Source organism: Poecilia reticulata, chromosome 2 (genome assembly GCF_904066995.2).
Source record: "Poecilia reticulata chromosome 2, P_reticulata-male-v2, whole genome shotgun sequence".
NCBI lineage: Eukaryota > Metazoa > Chordata > Actinopteri > Cyprinodontiformes > Poeciliidae > Poecilia > Poecilia reticulata.
In genome coordinates this window covers 22,408,714-22,431,384 of record NC_088831.1, presented here as the reverse complement: position 1 = coordinate 22,431,384, position 22,671 = coordinate 22,408,714, and the positions used below count along the sequence as shown (strand labels likewise).

At 38.4% G+C, this 22,671-nt stretch overlaps 1 protein-coding gene across 1 annotated transcript; it reads right to left on the bottom strand.

The window, feature by feature from the left end:
- Window positions 1-70: 70 nt before the first annotated feature.
- On the bottom strand, window positions 71-20,849 carry wdfy2 (WD repeat and FYVE domain containing 2). The gene is made up of 12 exons (XM_081600711.1): window positions 20,492-20,849; window positions 17,517-17,584; window positions 15,344-15,417; window positions 13,500-13,554; window positions 11,703-11,853; window positions 9,205-9,317; window positions 7,435-7,561; window positions 7,162-7,267; window positions 5,787-5,888; window positions 3,974-4,104; window positions 3,760-3,868; window positions 71-2,701 (listed from the first exon to the last, which is right to left on the bottom strand). The coding sequence occupies exons 1-12, from the start codon at window positions 20,626-20,628 to the stop codon at window positions 2,672-2,674; spliced, it is 1,203 nt and encodes a 400-aa protein (XP_081456837.1). The 5' UTR covers window positions 20,629-20,849; the 3' UTR covers window positions 71-2,671.
- Between the last annotated feature and the right edge of the window lie 1,822 nt (window positions 20,850-22,671).

The following is a 22,671-nucleotide window of genomic DNA, read 5'->3' as shown; positions in this document are numbered from 1 at the left end:
AGTGTGAAGGAACAGAAATAACTGCAGCTTTCTATATCAGTTGCCAAATACACGACTCGGACATGACGGATAAGGGTAAATACTTTTTGTTTTAATCGATCGTCTATACACAGTGTTACATTCACGAAAACGCTGAAATTCAACCATTTTCTTTCTCCCTCTTTCCTGCAACAAAAAGTCAAAACTGGCCTTAAATAAACTTTATAAGCTCTGGTCTTTAAAAGCAACAAAAACCAAGAAGAAGTTTTCATCTAGCCCAGTTTCTTCTGTGTGGTTAAGTTTGCGAAATAGAGAATCCATTCTGTTAACTCTGTATATTTTACACCAGTTTGCATCATTAATCATCACACTTTGTTTAATTTAGCTTGCAGGTGTGCATTAGTTCACAGGAAGTGGTCAAGGAAATGAACTAAAAACGCGAGAAATGTTAACAGATTGTACAACCTTGTTTTCAGATCCATAATCGATAATCTTTGGAAGAAGCTCAGAGGGATTTGAGCTGAGCGTCGAGCGGTCGTCACAAAAGCACACAAAACATTTAGGAGAAATCGATGATTTTTCTTCCTCGTGATTCCAGTGCATCAACAGTAAAGCCAACATAAAAAGCTGAAAAAGAAACAACAATTTAAACTGTTTTGTAGCAATGTTTTTACGCTCTGGTGCATCTCTGAAATGCCACAGCGTCTAGCTGTGCTGATATGTGCTTCTGTACATGTTTCATACATGAAACAAACATTTGGAATAAATAACCTCGATAACAGGACACAGACGATGTTCCTGCGCAGCATGGTCCGAGTCACCGATCGCTCATTAGGAGGCTCATCGGTGTCCGCCGTCATCGCCATAACGACTGGAGCTTAAACTGGTTTCAAATCCACAACCAAACAGGTTCCGTGGAGCTTCCTGTGTGTTCCTGAAATGGGCGATGCTGCACTCATGCAACACAAACAAACCATCATTCTGGCAGCTGCACTTTAACATCAAATTTTAACATCAGAGGAAAGTTGATCAAATTTGTTGCATTTGTTTAAGAACTTGGGCTGGAGTTATTCCTTTTTTTTTTTTTTTTTACAGAATTACTCAAGCAGAGCTAAACTATGACTAAGCGCCTTGTGAGAAAGTAAATAAAGGTTCCCACAATGCATCAGGCCATCTGGCAGTGATGTCATCTGGCTTGTGATACAAAGCATAATTTTACTTCCATTAAATAAAAAAAGCCTGCGTGAGGAACGATGAGGCAATTCAATTTATTTTGTAGGGAGTGAAGATCTATCGCTACGTTAACTGAGATTTCATGATGGCTCTCTCCGCAGGGCGGCATGACGGGGGGGACGGTGCAAACGTTCAAAAATAAGAAAAAGAAAAGGATGCGTCCTGTCAATGGGCGCCCCCTTGTGTTATGAAACGTGCAAGAAAATAATTCCAACGAATTATTCCAAAATTAAAGGGCTTTTCTTTCAAGGAATCTGGACTGCATTTAATCTTCACTACCTCTAAAATAATTCAACTTGAATTGAAATACTCAACACCAAACAGAGATGATTTAAAGAGCGCACAGGATTCAAAAGAACCGCCACCAATTAAAGTAAACATATTTAGCACTGTGTGTAGACTATGACCCGACTGAATTAACTGTTCAGTAGTTAAGAGTCACTGAAACTAGGATAACTGGAAGAAACTGTTCATGCAACAACCATTTTCACCAGATTATTTCACAAAATTAACTCAAAGAGGCTGGATTAAAGGGGCCAGTTGGCCTAAAGCTACTTCCTTTATCACTTCCAAACCTGCATCAGCTGATATTTATGGACTCAAAGTCACTTACTGTTCAGAAGAAACCAAAGCATTCGTCATCCTCAGAATTTGGTAGGGTTAAAAAAGAACATGCTGCTGTAGTTTATCACAGCCACTTTGAGTTATGCTTTGGTTAATGTTTCAGACATGTTGTTGGGGCTCAACTGTCTGAAATATAACATTCAAAATGTTACAGGAAATGTTGATCAATTACCTTTAGAGGGTAAAAATAATTAAATAAAAAAGCAGGTTGAAAACTCTTTTAGAGCAGACTATAATTATGAATTTCCAGGTAGCTGTTTATGACCTTCGTGAATAAAATATGTACTTTTACTAGTCAAAAAAAATCATAAAAAATGATGTAACAGGAACAAAACAAATTTAGCCTCTAGAGGGCGTCATAATAATCCAGGCCTGAATTTCTCCTGATGGTATTTTTGTTTATATAATAACAATTAAAAAAATTGTATTGATGTGAAAAATGCGATTACGTCGATGACTTAGCATCCAAGAACCGAGTCTGATGACTTTTCGCTCCTCCAATCTTCAGTGGGAAGGAAATTTATGAAAAGTACATAAGATATTAAATTTCTTACAAGGTCGAATGCCAGAACGAATCCCAGAGTGCAAGTGCGATCACTCCAGATATCAAGCAAAGACCAACCAGTCTGTGACCTCGTGTTGAGTGAGACGTTGCACCGTTCTAAGGCTGCTCTCAGGCCTGCCGTGTCGCCGCTGTGAGAAAACGCAGCAACCCAGGCTTTGTTGCTAAATGGCGGTTAAATATTATCCAGGTGACACGGACGCCGCTCCCTCGCTCTCATCGAAGTGCGACTGGTCACAGTTGGCCGAAATGCTGCCCCGTGTCCACGGAAACTCACGACACCACAGGAGACATGTCCCATATCTGCAAAAAAAAACAAAAAACTTCTGTTTAAATAATGGCAGTCATCTTGATCGGCCAAGTTAGAGGCTAAGAAGAAACTGAAGAATAAAATGTTTTAGTGTGTGAGAGAAATATACTATTAAAAGAAAAAGTATAGCTCCAGATCACAAACATCCTTCTAGAAACACATTTCTAGAGCTTTAGAGAGAAACATGTGAATTCTCATCCATAAAACAGTCTGCAGTCTTTTTAAAGCTTATCTCTTTAATTTTGTCAAGACTGAACAGACTCTCATGTTCTCCACAGAATCAGGTCTGAACTCTGACTGCTGCTTTTTATTGTGGACGGATTGTGGAACAAACAACTATTTAAAATGAGGCACAATTTACTGTTGATTTTCTCAAAATAAAGCATACAGGTAAAAAATAGACACAAGTAAGTAAAATTAGCATATAGGTCCTTTATCAATTTGCAAATCAAGCCCATTACTTTTTTTTGGTAAGGAAACCAACAAGCTTCTGACATAACTGTTATTTTACATATTTACAGAAAACAATATATTTTTTATCTTAAAAGCAAAATGTATGCATTTTTTTTGTACAGTTTTTGCTTAATTACTGCTCTGGGTAATTTGTTCTTTCAGAAAATGGCATGGCTTTAGAGTTTATATACTGTGCTTAACGATTAATCGATTATGAAATTAGTTGAGAATGATTTCTGATTAATCATGATTAATACGAATAACTGTTTCAAACCTAATTTCAAGAGGACAATGGCTTGAATGGATGAAGCACAACTGTACTGAAAACGACAACATGAAGCCAGAATTATGTCTGAATTTGCAGATGTATCTTCAAATCAGATGGTTAATTTTTTTTTTAAATAAGCTCAGGACCAATATGACATTTAAACTGCATTTGCACCGTTTTAAAATTATTATTTTTGCTTCAACTTTAACATTTTCAATTTTGACCAACTCATAGAAAACGACTGGCTCAGTTTCTTGAGCATCTGTCGCCCCCTGGTGTCCGAACCCTCGAACTACAACGTCGAAAAACTCGTCATCTCCGGTGCCAGACCTTGACGACCTTGTCGGTGCCGGAGGTGAGCAGGTTTCCCGTGGTGGGCTCGTAGTGCATGTAAACAATGTTGTGCTTGCTGTCGTGGAAGGTGGCGGTGGGAGCTCGGCTGAAACGCACACAAGGGGGAGACGTCAGCGTGAGAGCGCCAGGGGGAACGCCGGGAGCACAAAGGGACAGTATACGGCATCGACAGAGGCTGATTGTGACTCACTCTTCGTCGGTGATGGACTCGTGGCAGCTGTCACACACCCGCACCTCAAACTCGAAGCCCATGAGGGGGATGGTGGAGCGCTTGGACGAACATTTGCCGCACACGGCCTGGCCGCACTTCCGGCAGTGGTGCTGAGGAAAACATGAGAGGCTAAGTGTGCGAAAGCTCATATGAAGACCCTCATTTCTCATCAGTGAGGCAGAGAATAAAGTCAATCTTTTGCCTTTGGACCTTCCGTAATGGTTCTTAAAAACTCTGGTTTAAAATGGTAAAAAGAAAATCAACTAGTGCTTTAATTAAAAAAGTAATAACAAATGCTGCTTTTTTCATGCAATGTATTGATTGTCCAAAACCAAATACTATTTTGAATAGCAATGATATTGTTTGAGATTTATATTTTCTTTGTCATTACGTTTGAAACGATTAACTTTTTTCGGATTTCATTTTTCATAAATGTCAACAAAAAAGAAAAAAAGTTGTATGCTTTTACTGTATTTTAAAATCTAGAAACAGAAATAAAATGTGGTTCTTTAAAAATGTCAACTGTCCTGAAGTACAGTTTTTTTTGTGCTATTTTTTAATGATCTTGTCACATTTGCAGCTCTAAACAATTCCTAATTAGCTGGATTAACAGCAAACATGGCTCTTAGGATTGTAAAAGTTACAGATATAGAGTGAGTTGAATGTTTTGCAAGAAGCATTTTGTAACAGTAGATCTACAATCACCTCTTACATGTGCAATGTGTCAGACTGATGATGAGGAGCCGTAGGGAAATGAGAGCTTTGCCTGTTACAACATGAACCCCACAGATAGAAAGTCAAACAGCGGGGAAGTCGAAGCGTCCTCCAACGCTAATCGAAAGGTCGCCCGGCCAACCGTCGCAGGTGTTCATAAAAGATGCAACATTTATGTAAAGTGAACGCTGGAGGAGCAGAGACTGCAGGAGAAATGCAGTTTGTTTGCAAAAAACACAATTAAGTACTTCCTACTGCAAACATCTTAACACACTTGAAATAAGACGAAACTAACTTACAAGTAACTTTTCAGCAAGATACAGGGGGTCGTTTTAAGTAAATAAATGATCCTTAATAATGCTGGATTATCCTTAATAGTGATGAAAAAGTTCTAGTTGTAAGTCTGGAACAATGCAACGAGACATTTTTCCCATATTACAAGTGAAATAATCTGCAAATGGAACTTGTACTTTTGGTGTAAACTCCTGTTAAGAAGGCTTTTGTGATGTAAAAAAAAAAAATCTACACATTTCAAATGTTTTGTACAATTCAGATGGAAATCAAATCTAGCAGAAGTTCTCCAAGTCTACTGGATTCAAAGAACATCAGGTTGGACTCTGCTAAGTCATTCCACAACCTATTGTTCCTTCTATGAATCCACTGTTTTGGAGATTTGGATGAAACTACCAAACTTTGGATAAATATACTTAAACTTTTGACCCATTTTGACATGGAGAAACAACAATAAATTGCCAAAAACTATCAAGATTATGCTGTAAGTTCTTTCTACAGCACTTGGGAAAACGTTGCCACTTTGTCCAAGAACCCTGAACACAACCAGAAAACACTCTTAAAGGAGTAACCGCAACACGAAGCCGGTTCTGAGAAGTCGGCAATAAAAGAGCCACAGGGATGTTTTCTCAGCATTAGCGTGGCAGAAGTGAAGGGCTCTAGGAATGTTTTCTCTGGAATAACGGGAGGGATACGGTCATGCACGGCTGCTCGAGCAGAAAGAGAGCGGTTATTCCCGCCCGATGATGAAAGCCGAGGGAGTTTTGGGTCAGGCAGCGTGACGTACCTGTCGCAGGCCGATCTTCTTACTGTCCCACATCTGTTTGAAGTTCCAGAAGAAAGGCTGCTCACACTTCTGACAGGAGTCGCTGTCCAGCCACTCCGGAGTCTGCACACATGCACAATACAAAAAAATTATAGCTTCTCTCCAAGTTCTGTAGCGAGAGAATTCCCAATGTTGAAACAAACATTGGGAACAAAATTGGCACGCGATCAGAAATTGCTGATTTTATGCCCCGATTGGTGAGCAGCCAATTCCACCGAGCGACTTTAGCCGTTTCAGCTGTGCATTAAAAAATGTCAGAGGAAGCACAATTCTGACAGAACAACAAAATATACAGAATAACAAAAATATGGTATTTAGCACAATTTGCTATACAATTATTAATTGGATAATCAAAGAAATAGTAAACAGATCAGCCCTACACTGTACTGATGCTAAGTGAAGACGTATTTTTTTAGCTGAGGATGCATCCTTTACTACAAGTGATCAAGTGTTCGCTAAAGTATTGCTCCTATTGTATTTCACACAATAAAATATTTCTTTTCTTTTTTTAAAAAAGACTTGAATTATTTATTTGCATCTCTTTATGTATTTCTAAAACTGTATAAAAGCGGTAAATGAAAAATATGCAGAAAGCACCAATTTTTCCACCCGATTAATCGGTAGAATAATCGATCACTAAACTAATCGTTAGTTGCAGCTGTAGCCCGAAGCAAAATTCACATCAGTCCGGAGATCTCTATCCAGACTGTGTCGCCTCTTTCACCTCAAACTGATATGAAAACTTTTCCTCGGTGACTCCAGTCTTCCTAAACCCCCCCAAAATCATTTCAAGCTGAAGTTATTGGGGGCTTTTTATTGAGCCTCAGACATTTAGTTGTTTCTGTTGTTGTGAAACAAGTTTTTCCTCTGCTGTAGGTCTTTGTGCTATAAACGGACGGCTCTGCCCCGACTCCGGATCCGTGTTTATCACACAAACACGAGAGCGGCACTCAGCCAAATGTGTCAAGTGACTCTCGTAAACAAGGTAAATCAGCAAAAAAACATTGAACTTTGGTTTAACCTTTGCAAAGCACTGATCCGGCAGCGGCAGTGAAAATACTTTGTATTCCAGCCGTGAGTGTTTCTCTGCTGGAGAAGATGCCGTTTCAGAGCAGAGCGGAGAGAGTTTGGGCGAAACACAGAGGCAAAAATGTGGGTCTGATTAAATAAAGACAAAACTAGGTCCCAGCTAGCTGTGTGGAGACAAGTGGAGCTAAACAGAAAAACAAAGAACGCTCCTCCACGGCTGCCAGCGGCTGAAATGATCTTCATTTGCTTCACTTTAGAGCGATTCGGTGCGCTGACTCGACTTTGATGTCAGCGGTTACGCGCTCACCTCTTGCCGAGTCACGTCCATGTTCCATATGACAATGCTGCCATCTGAGCTGCAGGAGATGAGCTGGCGGGTGTGTGAGGCATAGCACAGGCCCTGGACTTTGTCACTGACAACAGTTCACACACACAAAAAATAAACAAATCTTAAATGAGTCAACGAAAGCTAACGTTGGGCTTCGCGTCGTCGAAACCTGCTTCAAATCTGTTATGTACAAAAGCTGAGAGCAGACTCAGAGCTAATTGGTTCGTCCTGATGAAGATGAGCATCTCCTACTTGTGCCCCTGCAGTTCGATGGCGGTGCCTTTCCTCCCCCCGATGTCCCACATGATGATGGAGTGGTCAGAGCTGCCGGAAAACAGCACCCGCTGAGCCGGGTCCCAACACAGCGCCGTCACGTTACCTGCCGCGCAAAGACGAGTTCATGAAATAAATCCTCCCGTTTTTTAAAACTTTTTTTTTTTTTTTGTCATTTCTGCCACTGTGTGCTGTATTTTGATTCGATGGTTAGGATTTGTTGATTTGAAGCACAAATACTGATAAATGTTCAAAACTTGGCTTTGAACATACTTATGCATACATAAATACACATAAAACAATCTGACAAAAACTGTGGAAAAGGTCTGTTATTCTGTTAAAGGCATTATTTGAACTCATAGTCTTCTTGTCTAAATGTAATGACTATGGAAAAGTTATGGCAAACTATTTTGGGACTGCAGTCCGAACATGTGCAACATTTCGTAAGCTAAAAAAGGGATGAACCATCAGCTTTCCAAACCAATACTGTTATTTCCATACTTCTTAAATAAATAAGCTAGCTTGTTTACCCAGGGGTCATGAAGGTTTCACCAACTCAAATTTAAGACTCCAAGAATGAATGTAGCATCTTATGTGTAGCATCCAGTGGCGAAGACGAACGCCATTCAGCCAACTGGCGATAAGTTTGCACTTACCCACGATAGACGCAAAAAAAGCTGACTAGCAAGTTTTGTAGCTGGTCATTAGTAGCTAGCTGCTAACATTCCTTTGCTAGCTATGTAGCTAGTTAGCAAGCTGCTAATATCCCCTTGCTAGCTAGATACATAATGTATTAATACAATGGTATTAATAGATACCATTTTACCAGATGATCCATATGAGAAGTAAGCCCCTTCAATCAGTCAGTACAAAGCGAGCTAGCTATGTAGCTAGCTAGCAAGGGGATATTAGCAGCCATTTACTGGTAGCAAACTAGATAAACTTTTGAGTGATTGGAAAGTCCTGCAGAAAAAGAAAAACTACAAAGAATATACTAAATAGTCGCATCACAACAAAGTAATTTAAGACCTGTGATTAATGAATTTAAGACCAACTTGCATTTTTATGAATTTAAGAGATTTTAAGGCATTAATTTTAGGCATATCCACATAAGACCTTTTCAGGACACACGGACATCCTATTAAACGTTATTTTAGTAAAATCATACCGAATGCAATTTTTTAATTTTTATTTATTTTATTTATAGTCAGATTTCCTGTTCATAAACAGCATTTTCTTTTTTGTCAGTCTAACCATCGCTGGAAATGTTTAACCCACATTCTGATTAATTTAAATGCGTTGGTAAGCTATGAGGCTGAACCAATTTAGCATAACCAGCGACATTGACTGGTTCAAACTCTCTCCACATCGGCCGTCACCAAGGCTTTTCTCCGTCACTTTTTCAGTTTTCACCATGAGGTTTTAATCAGCATCAGATAAGGTCTGTGTCACTGAGCCGTCCTTCCTGCAGATAAGTTAAATAAAACCCCCTCTGATCTCTGGCAGGATGTTTTCTCTTTCTTTTTTTTCTCTCTCTCATCAAACCTGTTTTGCATTGATTAAATAAGAAAATAATTGAATTTTCTCATAGAAATTTGCATTAACATACACTTATACTAATAGCTTACTCCCTGCTATTAGACATTTTTACTTAGCTATTTGTTAAGCTCATTTCATTTTATAATAGCTTAAAATTTTGTAATAAAAACAAAAGAACCGAGTGTGTGTGGGTGTACTGATGTGATGTACCTGTGTGTCCTTTGAAGGTGGTAACCAGGCTGCAGCTGTCCTGCTCCAGCTTCAGGATGGTCACCTGACCAGACTGGTCCCCTACAAAGGCGTGCCTGGTCTCTACATCAAACCTGGTCGAAGGTTAAGAAACAATTCACCGAACAAACAAGAATCGATTGTAATTAATGAGCTCTGCGTTTTACCAAAAGTCTGCACCAAACGTGTCAGCTGCTGCATGTGATGCTTAAGTGAAAGGTGTTTTCAGAGGTTTGTCTCAGGCTGCGGGCAACGTTTACCCTCCCCAACCTGTTAGATCACCTAACAGGTTCAGTCGTTGCCACATGGCTGCAGAAAGGAGGAAGTAATAAAAAAACAACAGGCAAATTTCCTATAACAATGTTCAACCAAATAAAAAAAAAATATAGACATTTGATTTTTTGCCTTGCCAGAGATTCTGTATAGTTTTTAAATCTTTAACTCATGAATGTGTTTTGATTTGAACCATTCCCTTGTAGTTCTGTCAGTGTTTTGAGCGTTTTCTTCCACGATTCTCTTATATTTAGCTTCTGCCTACAAACTGTCACCAGCTTCCTTGACCTAGCTGAAAAACAGCATCCCCCCACAGGATGATGCTGTCACCACCGTGCTTTTTTCTGCACCACATGTTTTTAATGTTGGCTAAAAAAAAAAAAGAAAAAAAAGCTAAGTTTGGGTCTTGACAAACCAGAAACTTCCTTCAGCGTTCCCTGACAAACTGCAACCCAGATGTCTGACGACTTCCTTTCATCAACTTTCTTCTAGACACTCTTCCTTAAAGTCTACATTTGTTAAAGATCTGGGTTTTTCAACCATCTGTAGTGATTAAAATAAATAAACAAAAGCAAGTTTGCATACTGGATTACAAGACAAATGCCAGCTTGGATCATAATTTATGTGCTTTATTTAAAAAAAAATTATTCCAGATTTTTCCGGGCTCAAGTTTCAAGTTTTTTCAGACATTTGAGTGGAAAGAAAATGATTTACCTAGTTGTGTTGTACAGTCTGTATGGTCAATATATTATGAAACAGAGGTTTCTGATCCAGCAGTGTGATAAAGGTCACTGCTTAATTTAATGTCTCTTGACAAGTTAAATCTGCTCCACTTCAAAATCCATCACACTTAGATTTCCCAAAACTGCATAAATCTGCAAAACCTTTATCAGGTAGGTCAAGAAGCCAAAGATGTCATTTGTAAGCCTAAATCAAAATTGCAAAAAAAAACAACAAAAAAACAAACATTTTTTTACGGTCTGTTTTTCCTTTCAAAACAGATTTTTAGCTTTCACATTTTAAACTAATACAATTACAACCCAAAACATAAAACTAATTTCCGAAAACGGCAGCATTAAAAACTGATTTCACAGGAACCTCGAAAAAGAAAATTATGTTGAGATGTTTCAACTCACAGCTAAACGATCCAAATCGAATTTAAATCAATTTAAGAATTGCTCTATGTAGAAATTCAGATTTGTTTTCTTTTAGATGACACAATAAGAGATAAAATCTGGAAAGCGGGAACTTGTTTTCCTATTGATCGTTTTTCTATACTTAAAATAGTCCAGCTGCAGAAAATGTAAAACAATAAATAAATAGACTCCAGACTTTCCCAGACATCAATGGATCCCTGTAGTCTAATGTTTATTATTCCATTTCACTGCCATCATTTCTTGTAAAGAAAAAAAGAAAAGACTATAATAAATACCTGCATCATCATGTTCATACTGCGGTTAGGTTTTTATAGAAGTGGATGCCTGGCGTTAAAATGCAAGCTCCATTGTTGAATAGTCTCCTTACGCAGTTGCATGTATTTCCTGGGATGATGATGATTCTCAAAAACGATCTGATTAAAATCATTCAACATTTTTGGTTAATTGACCTTAGAGACCTACATGTGATTTGTCTTTATTTATAATCCACTAACGTCCTGCTAAACAGCAGCATCTGCCTGGAAAACAAATTCATCCTCGGTGTAACACCGTTACTGTGAGTTTAATGCCGACTGGCAGCAAACACTTACTTCCACCACGCCAACACAGCCTCCAGAAAAAAAAAGAAAAAGAAAAAAAGTCTCAGCCGGTTCCACGCGCTGCCAGCGAGCCGAGGCAGGATATCATCGCTGCGTGACCCGGCGGCGGGTTCATTTGTATGGATCGGTGTTGCTGCCGAGCACTCGCAGCCTTTCATCTGCCCATTACAGAAACCCACTCAGACCGTTTCCTTGACAGCAGCATGACTGATTCGTATTGTTTGTCCTTTCCATTAGCACAAACCCACTGGAAGTTAATCTCAATTGCCCTGCTTTTTTTTTTCTTTTTCTAATTGCTCCATTCTTAAATTAGAGCAGGCTTTCACTATTATAGACAGTTATTTATTTGTTTTTTTTTTTTTTACCAAATTCGAAGCACTTTGTGTGAATGTTCGCCTCTGCATGGTGAGGTGACCTGCAGATGACGATAACAGGAGGTGTTGAAGGATACTGCAGTCCTGAGACCCAGGCCGCGGTGCGGTACGTCCCCAGCTGCTGGCCGCTCTCCGAGCAGTGCCAGGTGAAGTTTCTGTCCTGGCCCGTGCTCAGCAGCCACTCCATCTCCAACACAAAGAGCACCACCGCCACTCGGCCCTGATGGGCTGCAGGCAGAGAGAGCAGACAAAAACGATCTGGTTAAGACCAATCGATCAGCGCTACGGTACAGGAGCCTGCGTCTGGAGTGAATTATAATCGGGAAGGAATTGTGAGCACAGAGAGTAAAAGACACGAGAAACCGAGATAACACTGCGTAGCATTACAATGTTATAACATGCCATAGAAAAGTGGAGTAAAACCCGATTATTAGGGTCAAAACCCCAAGAAATGAAAGCATCTTGATCCGATGACAGAAGTATTCGTTCCTCTTCACACTGTGTGTTGCTACAAATACAAGCTTCAATATTTAGTTGGATGTTACAAGTGGGGGGAGTTGATTAAAATTTTAATTGAGTTAATTGGAGTTTCTGTATTTAATTAAAAGCAATTAATCACATTTTAAACTAAATTTGTATAGCAACAAAATAAGTACAATTTTAAATCCAAAAACCGTTTTTGCTGCTAAATTATTGAATAAATAGACGTGTGAGCTCAACAACAAAGACTTTATTGTTTGTAATCTGTTATTTAGGTTATTCAATTGATACAAAGCGTTGTTAAAATTTCACGTGGATTCATGTAATGTTGTTGAAGAAAAATCCTTCTTTAAAACGCTGAACTCTGGACGCCGACGTTATTTGCGAACGCCTCTTGTGCGTCAGATTAACGGGCGTACCAGAAACGAGCTAATACAAAGGCTCCGGCCTGAGCCTTCTTTTTTTTTTAAAAGAAGGAAAAAAAACAATATGATTAATTGATTAATTATGATTAATTATGGGAATCGACTTTTTTGGGGGGCAAAATGAATCGTAGCTGAACATAGACAACATCGGTACCCTACAGGCTACTTGTTAAGCTTAAGGTGCTGTATTGATATTAGCTCGTCATCTTTTAGCTAACTTTACCTGCATCCAGCAGCTTTACTCAACAGTCTGTTAGTTTGGGGGAAAAACTGTGAAAAGTTCTTTGCGTTTTGCTGGTTTGGTGCAATGATCCTAACACACCTGCGTAGCTCTGCACAGCAGCAGGAGGTCTCCTTCACTGCCGCACAGGTGTAAACCCAGCGCGAGCGTCATAGCGCTCATGTTGCATTTAAAGGTGGCTCGGAAAAACAGGTTACGACATGTTAACAACGGATTAAACATTTTTAACTGCTGATAAAAGTGACAGAGGACACAGATATGGGAAGTGTGGAAGCCCCTACTGTATCAAATTGACATAGGAATAACAGAGAGTTGGCCATTCTAAGGTAAAAACCCAGCACATACAGCGTTCAGTCTTTTTTTGTTTCCATCCAGACGGCTTCCCGCGCCCCCCCCAGGGGGCGCGCCCCACAGTTTGGGAACCTCTGGTTTAGATCAAGATGTATTCACACGTTGGAACGGCATCGTCAATGTTCACAAGCACTTTCCATTTAATCTGACCAAGCCTGAGATATTTTACGAAGAGGAGTGGACAAATAACTCATTCATTCATTCATTCATACATTCATACATTGATGTTTGTGACAAGATGTGGAAAAGCACTGTAGGAGTAGAGGAATGATGTTCAGGTCTTCTAAGATTAAACATATTAATTTCTGTTTTTACAAACTCCCGGTTTGCCTCAAAATATGAGAAATAACCGACAAATAAAAAGAGTCGCTTCTCACCCTGATATGTGAGCGCCGGGGTCATTTTGTTGTAGTCCTCTGACAGAATAAACTCCTGAAAGACAGAAAAACAGAGAGGATTGTTTGTACCCAACGAGGTGAATGATAAAAATGACCAAGAGACACAGAACACGAGGTGAAAAGTAAACACCGTTTCATCAAAACACGACTACAAAGGACTGGAGAACCTGCAGGTCACTGCAGAAAGAAACAAGTTGTTCTGCACGACAGCTTCCTCTGAGGCAACGACTATATTTAAAACCCTTGTGGGAGCTTTTTAGAGTTCAGGTTCTGAGATTAAAATCTGCACCGTGCTGTTGTGGCCTCGTCCGATTCTTCCCGTGGGGTTTTCTCGTTCCAAAACAAAATATGGCAAAAATCAAACCCCATGACGATGCTTTGCATCAAGTTTATTTTGTCAAAAAGACCACAATCTTTGGTGCTCCAGTTTGAGTCATTTCATATGTTAGCATACAAAACAAAGCAATGCAGCTGCAATCCAGTACTTATTGTAAAATAAAAATATAGTGGAAAGCACTGGGAAAAATAAGGTCTTACTTGAAAGATACTTTAAAACTTTGATCCACACTACACATTTAGGATAAATTCAGAAGATCACACTGACCTTTAACATAATGTACACAATATTACACAAAAGCTAAATGGTTTAAGGAAGTAACATAAATGGTACTTTCTGTTAAGGAGCAGATGAAGCCCCCTTCATACAGGATCAAGATCGCTTCATGGTCTCCAGAAGACCTGGATCTGGTCAAACCTGGACAACCTGCCATCGCTGTGGATGCCAGCAAGACCCAATCGAGCTTTCAGAAACCAAATAGTTTTATCCCAGCTGTTTTTTCTGAATTTCTAACCTAAAAATGTCACCGTGGGCTGAATACGGTCTTAGTATCTGCTGGATTTTCCTATTTTAAAGATTTCTGCACCTCTACCATCAGTTTCAGCTTAAAGAAGGACTTTCTCCTTCTTCTTTCTCCTGTTCTATGGAGATAGAAGGACTGTCTCCACGGAACACTCAGAATGTATTGAGCACACAGAGTATGACATTTATTTTTCACTGTTCATTGCAAGCTGCTCAAACTCAGGTTGTACTGCGGCTAATGTAATGTATTACACATTGATGTACAACTGTATTTTAAACATTAGCTTATGAGATGATGCTTCTGCTTCTCTTTTTTTTTTATTCTCCAAATCCTTAAATATGACTCCAGGACTTCATTTGTACATCACAACTAGCACATTTTGCATTTGAACTTCAGCCTGAAAAGCTCATAGCCTCCCTGTGTCAACTTGTGTACACGCAATTTGGAGGTGTGCGCCCCAGACCTGTTTCAACAGACACCAACCTCAATGTACAGCAGTGGCAGGTCGCGATGCCCAGAGCAGCTGTGCAGCAATTTGCATGATTTGTTTTTTATTTCCTTGCAGGAAGCACATTGTGGATGAGTTGCCAGCAGATAAATGACCCAGATATGGCATCCCCACATTAATGAACCCCAACAATCTCATCAAAAAAGATTTCTGCGCACACCGTCGGGGATTTGTTGCACTCCATCTTTCATAAAGAGGAGAAAACTGGGTTCCTAATTGCCAGAAGATCTACCTGAGACAATTTTCGCATGCTGGTTGCTCTTTAATGCGACAGTGCAGTGCTAAGTGCTGCGGCTCATTCATGTACAACTTTATTTCTTCCTCTCTTTAACATTTTTTTTCCCCCCATAAACTGATATTGTATACTTGAGGTGTTTTTAGTGCCTGAACAAAATGGAAAGCAGCTGACTGAGTGATCAGCTGAGGAAGGAAAGAGTCGTAGAGATTTTACTTACACAGATACTTCCTGTATCCATACCTACAGACAGCCTCCTGGTTTCTGGGTTAAAGGACATACAGGAACATGAGGCTGCAAGAAAAATGAAAGAAGAAAGTCTGTTTTAAGTCAAAATTATGTAAAATAACTGAAAAAAACATTATGAGAGGGAAGTTCTAGTTAGTAGCAGAGTCTGAAGTCCTAGCACTCTGACTATAAAACAGATGTAAAGATGTAAACTTTTCTTTAGCTTCGAGCTGCGGTCAACAGGCTTACTCATCGGTTTTGAGTTCCACTATTAAGTGTGGGTCATGTGACTATAAATAAGCAAAGTTTGCCTAACAAATGCAGAAGCACGAGACAGAACCAGAGAGAAAAAAAGGTGACAAATGACAATAAAGTGACAATAAAAACGCAGAAACAGTTCAGATAAAAACCATGAGAAGAAAAAAAAAAAGAGTTAATTGTTACCAAAATAAACGGTAAAAAATAACATGTCTCCAATTCTGTTCAAAACTCTATGGCTTTACTGGCAGCATAAACCGAGCGTGACCCAGATCTTCTGTGGCAAAGTGCTGTGGAAATCACACCATTGGTTTTACGCGTCTTGTGAGGCTCTGAAGCTACCACAGAAGTTAAGGTTAAGGTTAACTTAGCATCTGAAGCAGCCACAAAAAAACGCTTTAGCATCCAGAGACGAAAACGATCTGAACTTAAAAACAACAGCTCTGTTTTATAAAGTTCATTTTTATTTTGCGTCAGGAATTCGGACACAAAGTTACTCACTTTTCCCCCAACATTTACATTTATTTTTAGATTTTTTGAGTTTTATCAATTGTAATTAGTTCAATAATGTTACATAGATTGATTAATAGGTTATTGAAGCCTGTTACTGATCACATACTACAGTCTGTGGAGTTTATGCTTATTGCTAAGACATTTTGGGTTTTAGTAGTTTGTGTTTGAAATGTTGCAGAATAAGTAGCTGGTAAAAGTAAAAGAAAAAAGTAAAAGAAGCATTAAAAAGTGTTCATACATACAGAATCAAATTCAGTATATTTTGCATTAATTTCACGTGGCAGATTGTACGTGTGAGATATGTGAATAAAAGTAGAAATAAATCTACAAATGTGCACAAACATGTTGGTGTGCAGGACATATGCAACGTTCTGCAAAAACAAAAATCCACACTCCCTGGACATGTTCACATTTTGTTTAGTTAAAAATTTCAGTGAGAACTTATATGTAAATAGTGCATATTTTTAAGTTTAAAGGATAACAATAACTTACTTGCATTTAGCTCCATCTTTTATATTTTTGCTGTGTTCTTCTATTGCTTCTTTTCAATTTTTCTTTTTTTGAGCTGCATTTAGCCAGACATTAAATTCCTCTATCTACTGACAGGGAGACTTCTAGAAGTATTTGTGTTGAATTTTATTTAGAGGTATAGAAAAAAAAAGCCCAGCCGCCTTTTGTTTTTTAATATAAGTAATTTTAAAAAACCAGAATTGATTTTCTTTCCACTTCTCCATTAAGCATTGGTTTATGTTGCTCCATTGCATAAAATTAACCGAGATTTTTTTTTTTTTGACATTTGGGGTTGTAACATGAAGATGATGAAAGGGACGAAAAGGTCAAGAGGCACGGGAGATTGTTGGCTGAAAACTGTTCTTCTTAAGGGTTCACAAAAAAGAAGAAAAAAAAGACCTAATGTATCTCATATACTAAATAAATCACCTCATTAATAGGAGTCATTTAATTGTAATAAAGTTGGGTTAATTCATATTTTAAGTCCGCTTTAGAAATGCAAACGTTCACGGTTGGCGTGTGAAACATGGATTCCTGTGTCAGTAAACCAAAATGCTTCACATTGTCGGCGGAAGATTTTGCTGATTGTTACATGGGATTTCCTTCAGCCGCCCAGCTGGAGGAAAACGAGGGCAAACTGTCAAAAATGTACGGCGTTGCCACACAAAGAGAAAGAACATGAAAAACTCCTGCAGGAACTCTGATTTCTGTCAGGGCGTGAAATCTGCAGACTTTAAAAAAAAAAAAGAGAGAGATTCCTTATGACCATAAGTAACTACTTGGCTCAAAGTGTTATTTCTATTATTTTTACTGCACCAATCAGATTGTGAAAACAGGTTAAGAAGAAGCAGTGCAGACGTGAAATACAGACAGGGGAAACTTACAGGGCATGGCGTGGTAAACACTTGGCCAGTACTGACCGCTGTCCCTCTTCAGCCAAACTCGGATTGTTCTGTGGGAACAGAAGCATCTCATTAAGTCTTAGGTGAGGTAAATTATTGATAGACGCTAATCCATCTACCAGGCCGGTGCTAAAAAGTTCAACCCAAATCCACCCGGCCAGCTCCACAGGAAATAAACCTCAGTTTCACATCTCCTTCGTTCCTGAGAAAAGGGGAAAAACACAAGTGACCAGACTCTAAAGATCTTACTTAAATTTAAAAAATATATATGTTAAACTAGGGTAAAATCATTTGCATCCTTGCATCTGCCAGAACAAAACATTTTTATACCAAATCTAAATAAATTAACTCACCATATTTCACAGATAAGTCTACAGGCTTAAATAAAAAGCTACTGAACTTCCTTCGGTCTCACCCAAAAGCGGTTCTCTGTCGAATCCTTCCAGGTGAGAGTTTAAGTTTTTAATAGAGCAAAGAACGACAAACCTCCAGTTGTCTTCTGCTAACGAGCTAATGACAACGGAAGAATGAAATTCCTCAAATCAAAGGCTGAATTGATCGTCCCATAAAGGAATTCATCCTGTGTTTGTGAAGAGCTCCACTTTAAACCTCGGCTTTGAAGAGAATAAACATATTTGGAAATTGTTGGAATCTGTTTTATGGGTGAGTTTCTAAAAATGATTAAAATATCACCCAAAAAATGGATACATACACACAAGTCAGAATTTAGTTTGTAGTCTCTTGTTTTTTCCCGAAGTGGAGTCAGACAATTCTGTTTTTTTTCCTCTCTGATGCACAGCCGTATTTTTGCTCATTTAAAACTGCAAGAATCCATGACTCATTAACGTTAAAGGAACGTTCAGGAGGATCGTGCGAGACAGAGCAGGTTCTGCTAATTGACCAAATCCTCCCTCTCTTTAGAAATGACTGGGTTCCTTTGCTGAAATACGCCTCCTCTAACCCTAACCCTACCCTCATCGTGCCACCTCATTGTTTTAACTACCTGGTGTTATGTCACAGAAAGACACAAAAGCAAGTTCAGATTATTGTTCTTTAGAGGCCAGATTTGGAAAAATTGGAGAAATCAACTGAATATTTAGATAATTAAGCTGATCAAATTCCACCTTTTTCAGTCGACTGTGATTTATTTTAGGAATTCAGTGACTTTTTTTTTTCTTTTTTTAAAGTTATGGTGTCCATATAAAGACCAATAATCATTGTTGGAATGGAACTGGAATCTAAAATGAACCAAAATAAAATATCAAATCATACTCAGACATTAGCCAAAGATTTTAATATGTTAATCTGGCATTTGTGTTGTTCCTTTTTTTTAAATGCCACACAACACGTTTACACAACACGTTTACATGCAACCAAGGCTCATTCCATCGCATTGGGTTTATATGATCTTTTTATTGGAGTTGGCCAGTTATTGGGGTGCACTGCTACACCTCATTTAATTCCCATGTAAAGTTAAGGTAGCATATTTTACACTATGAATATGTAACCTTAAGAATCTGGGACTGATAAACTGTGCTGCTGTTTCTTTGACGCAGCTGGGAAATGTGGAAAAGTGTGAAAAATCCCTCAAATAAATCCATCTTTTCCTGCTGAAACATTAATTCAAGGTGATAAATTTAGAAAATGCCCATTTTTAAATGAGTAGTCAGTCACAAGGGGGAAAAAATAATAATAATTGTAACAAAATCCTTGATTTAGCACTTATTGGTACAATTAACCTTAGCATTTGCAATAAGGTAAATGTAACCACTAGGAAAAAAAAGCAAACAAATTCAGATACCTTCATCTGGAACAGAAGAATAATGAGTTAAACCTAAATGACAGAAATTAAAAACACAGTTAAAGTTGCTAAATTTTTAGATGCCACGTTCCAGTTATTGATCTTAATCAGCCAAAAGGGTAAAAAAAAATTTTTTTAAAAATACACACATCAACAAAAAGTGTTTATGTTTTCAGATTTTAGCAACTTCTAATTTATTAACTTTCTGTTTCCCTGGGATATAAATATGGTGCAAACTGTAGCCGTCGTCTTTAAGATGCCGCCAACTATGGCGGATGAGAATGAAAGCTTACCTTAATAATAATGGAGCAAACGGTGGCTTCTTCCTGTCATCAGCTCTCCATAGCAACCATTAGATGCCATGAGGCATGGCAAGAAGAAGCCCTTTCTGATATACCATCATAAGCATAAACATATGGAGCTTTTTCAAAACTCCCTATAGGATTTTACCTGGGACAGGTTAGTTTGGTGTGAAAATAAAAGATAAAAATGGGCAAAAACCTTCCTTCTCTTCCAAAAAAAAAAAAAGCCTGGGCAGCTTTAGAGTACATGGCACCACGAACTCTTTAAAAAAACAATAATATTGTAAATCCAAAAACATACAGGCCAAATCAGCATAAAATAGTTCAGCAAACACCTTCTTCCTTCTTCCATGATCATCTCTAGTTCTACCGAATCCTACATGAAACCCGGGAGTGAGCAGAAGAGACTACAACAGATGAGCCAGGATGATCCATTATTATATAGAGACAGTGTAAAAATGAATGGTCAAAGATCCCTCTCTCTGTATGCTCAAACCTTGTGAACTGTTACAGAAGCAAAGTGCTGAGCTACTGGCAAAAGGGTGCTGTACAAAATGTTGACAGTAGGGGTGCTAATATAATATTTCAATGAAGATTTTTACACTGTTTTTTTATTATTATTCTCTCACTGAATAAATGTACTGAAATTAAATATTAGTGTGATACTATGCTATTGTAATAAAAGGACGATTTTAAGGGGACTCCGCACATCTTGCGTTACTGTTTTGAAGACATATGAACATGTGATGACAAACAGCTTTATGCTTAACTGAAAAACGTCAATATTAAGGTAAAATAGCCTCGGATGTATATCAAAGGTTATTATGTGGCCGCCGTGTGGCGCAGAGACCTACCGGTCCTCGGATACGCTGATCACCCCGTCTTCTTTAGGGATGATCGCCGCCGCGGTCACAACCTCCTGGAAAGCCTCGATTTTACTCAGCAGGCACGGCTTCCTAGCCTGCGGACGAGGCTGGATTTCGGCCGCCATGGTGGAGCAGTGTGATGCACGGACCTCCGCCTCCCCACCCCCGTCTCAGGGAAACATAACCCGCCGCAGTACCACGCCAGAGCCTCGGTGGAGACGCTGCTACATGTAGCTGTCAAGGAGAACCGACACGGTGTTGTGACTTCTGTGAGAGGTACAGCCAGGTCAGCTGACAAACATCTCACCGCCCACAGCCTCCCTCTCCCACACACACACGCCTCATTTCCGGTCAACAAAATAAAACGTCCGCTTTAGCCGCTGGTCAAAATTTCAAAGTAAAAGCTTTGTTTTGAAGGCTCTTAGACCTTCATGCAGTAGATTAATGGTTCCTAAATTGTCGTACGAATTATTTCCAAGGTAAATGGACATTAAGGCGTCTGGTGAAGAGAAAACCGATGAACAAGGAGGCGCGAGCGCTGGCAGGTATGCTGTATTTCATTTACCTGCACTTTCAATCTTGTATTTCTGAAAATTATTGTAGAAAAAATATGGATTCATCAACTGCTAAAATGTACAGTCCACTTCCCTCTGTATGAATAAGAGCAATGATTCAATTTAAACTAATTTAATTTATAAAGCACTTATATTACAGAAATGTAATTAACCTAAAGTGCCTACCAAAATAAGACTCAAAAATCATCACAACAGAAATAACAAAACATAATTCATAAAAATGACGATACTTGCAAAAAACCCAAGACAATAAATTATATATTATCACTATGACTTTGCATGATGAAACAAAAATCAAACTGGCGTTATTATTATTATTATTATTATTATTATTATTATTATTATTATTATTATTATTATTATTATCCAAATAATTCTGTATCACTAACTTGTGTTTCACTGGTTGATCTGCAGATTTTTTACTTAAGGTTCCTGAAGGGGGCAGAGTTTATTGTCACGGCAAAGGTTTACTTTCAGACCTGATGTCATGCATCCAGGTTATTTGCCTGAAACATGAGTGACATGAAGCAACACTTATTCAAATGTTTTTTTTTTTTGTTGTTTTTTTTTTGTTTTGTTTTTTGGTTTTTCGCAATCAGATTTGTCGAACGTTTTACACAAACATACGCAAAAGTGGTAAAACGTCCAAAAGTTTAAATGTATGTATTTGTATAACATCTAAAACCTTTCAAAACTCATTTCTACGGTGTATCTAGTAGTATTATTTGCTCCCTCGTTCTGCGCACTTAGAAGAAAACGAAAGAGGTCACAACATCCCAAACATATTTTTAGTGAAGTGAAACTATTTTGCATTTTAGGAGGTTGTGTGTGAAAACTCTAAACTCGGCTAATTGGACCAAATACTGTTCTTTTGTTAAGTTGTTTGTAACAAAGCATGCTAACTAGCCTAGAGTAACAGCTGATGTGCCAAAACATTTGTTTTCCTTTGACATATTTTACTGTGTACCAACCCCGAAACATTAGCTTGACATAAATATTGAGGGTAACACAAATAGCTTGCTAATATTGTGTTTTAAAATGCTTTAGGTGAAGTTGTAAATCACTAGTCCACTCTGTATAAGCAACTACAATACATTAAAATGGAAGAAGAAATAAAACCATTAAGCAGAAATATGTTTGGTTATTTTGGGACTTCACAAACTCATCCAAGTACATAACTTAAGTAATCAAAAAATAATAATGAACTCTCAAATACTGTCAAGTATTTAAAAAGCAAACAAACGTGATACCCACATTAGCTAATAATCAACTAAGTGTTGTCATTAACCCATCAATGTTACATAAAACGAAAACAGAATAGTTCTCGCAAGTGGTCTGGAAAAAAGCTACAAAGTGCAAATGTTTCCGTTCATAATCTGACGGGAAATTCAAAATAAAAGCCCAACATTGGAATCGATGGCAATAAATGATTTCTGGAGTTTTTTAGGCAGTCTTAACCTACAAAATATTACTATGAGATTTTTTTTAAAAACAAAGAAGTAACTCTTAACTCAACGGGTTCTTGGACAAGATAGTCAACTCGAAAAATGTATTTATTTTTTTCAAGTAACGGTTCCTTTAATGAAGTACTGT

Bases quoted from the DNA above. Each gene is read 5' to 3' on its own strand.
- wdfy2 (XM_081600711.1), bottom strand. From the start codon at position 20,628: ATGGCGGCCGAAATCCAGCCTCGTCCGCAGGCTAGGAAGCCGTGCCTG. The intron at 9,318-11,702 runs GTATCCTTCAAC...ACCTTCGACCAG, and splicing joins GCCTGGGTCTCAGGACTGCA to GTTTGATGTAGAGACCAGGC. The intron at 2,702-3,759 runs GTCTGGCACCGG...TTTTTTTTGCAG, and splicing joins GCACCGACAAGGTCGTCAAG to ATATGGGACATGTCTCCTGT.